This window comes from Odocoileus virginianus, chromosome 1 (genome assembly GCF_023699985.2).
Source record: "Odocoileus virginianus isolate 20LAN1187 ecotype Illinois chromosome 1, Ovbor_1.2, whole genome shotgun sequence".
Lineage (NCBI taxonomy): Eukaryota > Metazoa > Chordata > Mammalia > Artiodactyla > Cervidae > Odocoileus > Odocoileus virginianus.
In genome coordinates, this window is record NC_069674.1 from 18,849,173 (window position 1) to 18,855,473 (window position 6,301).

Consider the following 6,301-nt stretch of genomic DNA (forward strand, 5'->3'; position numbering starts at 1 on the left):
ACCTAGGAAAAACAAAAACAAAAACCTTAGTTCTGCACCCCAAGAGTGAGAGATGTCTACCTCAGTCAATGCAACTTATTCATGAGATTTGTGTTGGAAGAATTTCTCAGCTGAAGCATCAAATTTTAAAACTACACCCTTAGACCAGCACCAAGAAACGAAACATCCCTTCTAGTAGGAAGGCAACTTGGAGTCCATGTTTCCATGGGGAATGAGGGAGCAGCAGGGGCCCGTCCAAGGAGCCTGGGACTACGTACTTTTGAGAACGTGGTTTAACTGTCCCTCACACATGGTATCCAGTCAAGGGCAGCTGACAGCCAGCCATCATTTAGGCACACTCGTGATGATAAGCACGGCAAATGCAAGTCTAACCTCCATGCTAATGTTTCTGTGAATTCTCTCTTTTCCTAGTCTGAGACGCTGCAAATAAATCCACTCTACACCCTGATCCCGGTCACCATGTGCATCTCCTTTGCAGTGATGCTGCCAGTGGGCAATCCCCCCAATGCCATCGTCTTCAGCTATGGGCACTGCCAGATTAAAGATATGGTGAGTCGTGGGTGGCCTCTTCCCACCAGGCCCACCTACCATGAAGACAGGGATGACTGGCCCTATATAGCCTTCTAAAGGTTATTATTTTATAAGCAGTACCCCTGATCTGTCATAGCTCAACCCCAGGGTGGCAGAAAGAATGGTCCTGGTAAAAGGTTTTTCTTTGGTTCACAAGCACCAAGAATAGCAATCATGTGCTCTCCCCAGCCCTCATCTGGGAAAAGAGTGGGAACATAGACAGAAAAGGCTGGGACTGACCTGGGCTATGACGCACTCCGGAAGCTGAGAGTCTTATTCTAGTCTTTGCTCAGTTCCTGCACTGAACCATGGGGACGTTGGCCCGGAGTTGCTGGCTTATTCATAGGTTAAGCGTGAGACACTGTGTGAACTGAGGGTGAAAGATACTTAGTCAGAACAAGATCCTTCTCTCTGTCCAACCCTCTCCCCAACCAAGAACCCCCCGAAGCAACAACTGTAAAATGAAGCACCCATAGCTCATTTCTTAGTTTTCAGCGAGGCTCACAAAACACGGCTTGGACGGGACACTTTGTGGCTGGTTTTAGTGTGGGGCCACCCTCCACCCCTCAGCCTACACTCACGGCTGTGCTTCTCGACTCCCAGGGCTGACAACGTTGGGGAGGGAGGAAACCTCATACAGGTAACTGGGCCTGGCTGACTGAAATGGCCCATCCTGCCTTGCTGGGGGCTAGTTTTTCACTCCAATCCAAACTAGATCTCGGCAGCCTGTAAATATCAAACGGAGAAAAGGAAGAAAGAGCTTCAGGCTGGGAGCAGATACTCAGATCCTCTCTACTCATACTGCCCATCTGAGTCATCTGAGTTACCCTGGGAACGGGGTCACAGCCGCCCCTCTGTCCCTGCCCCCCAGATCTTACTGCACAGCCCCATCCGCTCCTGCTGAGCTCCATGACGACGCTCCTGTCCCCTCGGCCTCCCCCTGCACCCCCGATCCTGCTCCCTCTGCCGTGTGCTCCTGCCACTCACCCCCAGCCTTCACCCTGGAATCAAGGGACGAGAGTCAGTCATTTTTAAAGGCACCAAATGATGAGCAGTGAGCCGGTCCTGGGTTCTAGCCCCAGCCTGGGCACTGACTCAAGACTCCACTTCCGTCATCTGCTAAGTGAGCAGGTTCAGCCCAGATGCTGTGTGTGACCTCCCAGCTCTAAATGACCTTCACTTAGCTCCTTTAGAACCTGCCTCCTCGCACCTGCTGGGAAACATGGGCAGTTCTCCAGGCTGAAAGGCTCGGGGGGTCGGGATGATTCATAAGGACAGGGCTTGGGCCAGAAGGCAGAAGGGCGACTCACTGAGTCATCAACCACTTCCTCACATTCACTTTTCCCTCACAGCCTGCCCGGCTCAGTCCCGGTCAGTGGACTTGTGGGGACACCCTGCGCACTCGGGTCGTCACCCGCTAGGGTGCCAGCTCTCCTTACTGTACACTTTCCCAGATGGCCCTGGCTCTGCCACCCTTCCTCCCCACGTCCCCCTTCCGCCTGGGCGTGTCGGCGCCATGACAGAAACAGCCGTCAGAGCCGCGGAGGTGGCATTCCCTCAGGACAAAGCAGCAAAGGCCCCGTGCCACCAGCCAGGGCGCCGTCCGTCGCCTTTCTGCGGAAGGGCTGAGTGGAGGCGGCTGAACTTTGCCCGGGTGAACCCAAGGGCACTACTTCCTTGAGCTGTTCCTTGTGGGGAAAACGCAACAGTCACAGAACACAGGCTCTCCTAGGAGGCCCTCACGTGTGAAGGCTGAGAGGCTTCTGCTTTCATGAGCTCTCTTTGATCTCAGTGAACACATTTCCCAGTCACGCAGCTGTCTTAGTGCAACTTAACATGCCGAGAGCTGGCGTCCCAAGCACATACCTCCCAGGCCTCCATGCGATAGTGTGAGTGCTACAAAAGGAGAGATGATGCCAATGGCCATCTCCCAGCCCCAGGTCCTTCCTGTCCACCTGTCCTCTATAGGCCTGTGCCCGCCATGAGGCACCACTAGAGCACCAGGGGGCAGTGAGGGGAACAAGCCAGGGCCGTGCCGGGGGGCTGGGGTCATGTCAGGAGGACAGGCTCAGGCGGGGGGCACCGGGGCACTTGTGCTGTCTGCTCACAGTGACCGCGGGCTGTGTGCCCTGCTGTTGTGTCCTGCAGGTGAAAGCTGGCCTGGGGGTCAATGTCATTGGCCTGGTGACAGTGATGGTGGCCATCAATACGTGGGGAATAAGCCTCTTCAACCTCAACTCGTTTCCCGCCTGGGCCAAGGTCAGTAATATCACTGATCAGGCCTGACCCCTGTGGGCAAACGGCCAGACCCCAGGAGCGACCAGCACCCAGCAGGCTGAGAGGACCACCAGCAGCACAGGACCCCCTCAGAAGATTCCTCCGTCTTCCACCTCCACTGACATGCGGAGAGCCTCCAAGCACAACGCACAGGCCCGGATGTGTGTCCTCTGCTCGGCCCTCCCTCCTCAGCGCAAGGAAACCTAAAACCCCTCTCCGTCCCTTGTAGCTTGTCTCTCCAACCAGCTCTTTCTGAATGAAAGCTGGCAAGAGACAAAAGTCTGTCTTCGTTGCCCCTCAGAGGCTAAGCCTCACAAACTGACCAGTCTCACTGGGTTTGATGTTATTCTTAAGTTCTCAGTCCCGTTTAGGAATAGAAGGAGAAAACCCAAATCATCCTTCCAAGTGCAGAGAGTGAAACCAGTGTCATCTCCTCTTTGGGGGAAAGGTCTCACCCAGAACCTGAGACCTGACATCGGCTCCTTTCTCCCGGGTGTTTCTCGCCCAAGTTCTCTCCACAAAAGGGCAGTTCTTAGTGAGGCCTCTTTGTGGCAATCAGTACTCTTTTATCACTCCTCTTTTAAGCGCCTCTCTTCAATGGCTTCTCTATACCCTGGCACCAAATCCCTGCAAAGAAATAGTGTCCCCTTCAGAAAGAGGCTGGTGCTGTTCTGTCAAAGGAAAAGGCAGCAGAGAAAGAAGACACGTTGAGATCAGTCTCTTTCTCTCCACTCAGTACTAACCATCAATACCACCGTGCTGGTTAAGCATTGGGAGGAAGGAAAAACCTTCACAGTTCATACCTGTCTCACTAAGGAGGCGGAAACTGTGATTAAAACCACAGCACTATTGATGGTATGTTGATGGGCTTTCTCCAGGAGGTAATGAGTAGCTCGTCCCTAAGAAGACAGGCACAGAAAAGTCCAAACACATGTCACTTTCTAAAAGTTGATGAGCCCCTGGAGGGGAGGGGAGATGTCTCATGTCTCTTAAAGTCTCCAGCAACTTATATGATACAGTAAACTGTGTGCGTGTCTGCTCAATAAATGTCTTCCTTGAAATGACTCCACAAGTCCAGGCCTCCTCCTTCTTCCTGAACTGCACCCCTATCCCCATGATAGGACTGGATGTTGCTCCCAATCCCTTCAGCATGACACATGTCAGATTTCTACCATCAACTACTTGCTAAATACATCTTATGGGAAAAGGAGGAAACCACAGTTACAGCACTGCTTGAATTGATTTTAAGTTACTAACGATAGCAAGTGCAGTTTTCCAACAATGATTTACCAGTCAAGTCACTCTCTTAGTTTATCATGTATCTGTGAGTTACAAAGTTTCTTTTGTGCCAGTCAAAAACCTGCACCAGGTTTAACCAGGAATATTACTGCTGCTTCCAGTTAGCACAGGCCAAATCACCCGGCCACTTACAAAAGTGAATGAGTGTAAAGTAATTAGCCTCCAACTAATAAAAATAAATGAAAAAAAAAGAAGAAAAAAAAAGTGAATGAGGCCAAATGAAATACCAATGTTAGGTACACTATTGCAGGTCTGAGGAACCAGCATCGCTACCAGTCATGTTGCTTTGAAATATTTCTGAGTCAGGATGTCACTCCTATTGTCAGGGTAGCCAAATGGTCGAGCGTCTGACCTGTTACAGCATTTAAGACACCAAACCTTTAAGTAAGACAACAAGGCAATGCACAGATAATCAATAAGATGCTGGGAGTATAAACAATCAAAAGGAGAAAGAAAAGGTGACAGATAATTGACTTCAGACTTTCCTGGTGGTCCAGTGGTTAAGAATCTGCCTGCCAATTCAGGGGACATGGATTCAATCCCTGGTCTGGGAAGACTCCCCATCCTACAGGGCAACTAGGCCCACAAGTCCTAGGCCAGTGCTCCATAAAAAGAGAAGCCACTGCAATAAGAAGCTCTCACACAGCAACTAGAGAGACAGCCCGCATGCAGCAACAAAGACCCAGTGTGGCCAAAAAAAAAAAAAAAAATTCAGTTGACTTAGAATGATTGGCCCCTGTTCAGCTATTTGAGACCCTGACTTGCTCTGAAACAGAAAGCAGAGCAGCTCTGTGAAGCTGCTGCCACGTCCACCAGGCGGCTAACACTCTCGAGCAGTCAGTTCAGAAAGGGTGTTTATTTTGGTCTGGTCAGTAGACCGAACAGCACTGTTCTGTCCCCAGACCGGAGATTCAGTCCAAAGAGGCCTGCTCATTCCAGATATGACTAACGAGTGTCAGCTGTGAGTAACAACTCCTTGTCTCCTAAAGTCACTCTGCTGCTGGACAGGACCTAACAGCTCTACTTAGTAGTGCTGTCTTTCGCAAAGACATTAAATTTGATCCTTCTCATATCACAACTCTATATGGGTGGGAAAGCTGTAAATGATCATCTTACACCAGCTCATTTTATAGATGATGAAACTGAGAAACAAAAACACCAAGGAGAGTTGCATCTTATTCTCGATTATACATCAAATTTTGCTTAAAGTTGTCTCAGAAATTCCTTTAAGTCACCCATGAAGTACACAGTATACAATCTTTTATGTTAGAATTCACATGAAACAGATTCTTGTGCCATTAAGTAAAAAATAGCTTGTTTTTCCCCCCTATTGTCAGAGTAGATCTCTTATTTAGCTGAACCCAAATAAAGTAGGTGGCTTCACATTTAGACACCTGTTTGAAAAGTGCATCTCAACACTAGGATCTCTCAGGCGAGCGAGATTACTGAACCACTGTGAGACAGGGAGCTGAGCGCGCCAAGGGCTCAGACAGCTGTCCTGGGGCCGCCCTCCCTGTACAAATGCTGAGCATACCGCCTGCTCTATTTACAGGGTGCCTTCTGCTCGGCCCAGTCCGGTACAGCTGTACATGTATGGGCTGCATTTTTCACACTCGGGCGCAGGGCTCCGGTTTTGCAATGTCCCACCACACCCCAGGCACTTCCCACAAAACTTAAATGTTGGCTTGTTTCTCTCCCACGCCATCTTCAAGGTCTCAGTGCTTGACTGCGTGGCACCCAGATTTAGGAAAGGTATAAATAGAACATGTGAAAATCCAAGTTTCACAGAGTCCCTATTAAGACCAGGCAACATCACAAAGTATTTCCCCTTCACTGTCCTGCTCCTTTCCACGAGGCAAGGTGTTAACAGACAGTGGGGGAAAAAAGAACTCACTCATTTGAGTAAGGCTGGGAAATGCTACGTGCAAAGTTCAGGCCGGGGAGCTGAAGAAAAGTCTCCTTTGCTTCAGGACAGTATATAGCGTTCCTTCAGGAGGAGTAACAGAGAAAGCATTTAAAATGTGGGAGAGTTTAGCAGAAAAGCAAACACCAGCACAGTATCTAGGGAGTGAACCACTCAGTGGAAATGAAAACATTATGCATGCTGCACATGCTCCATGAACCCGTTAAGTACAGACAACTGGAAAACCCACAC

General features: G+C 49.9%; 1 protein-coding gene across 1 annotated transcript in view; it reads left to right on the forward strand.

Annotated features, from left to right (window-relative positions):
* The window catches only part of SLC13A4 (solute carrier family 13 member 4), a 42,885-nt gene extending 38,974 nt beyond the window's left edge, over positions 1–3,911 (forward strand). The window contains exons 15-16 of the mRNA XM_020874035.2: positions 412–549; positions 2,719–3,911. Of these exons, the coding sequence (XP_020729694.2) occupies positions 412–549; positions 2,719–2,856 (276 nt within the window). The 3' untranslated portion in view covers positions 2,857–3,911. The remainder of the gene's footprint in view (positions 1–411; positions 550–2,718) is intronic.
* The last annotated feature ends 2,390 nt before the right edge of the window (positions 3,912–6,301 follow it).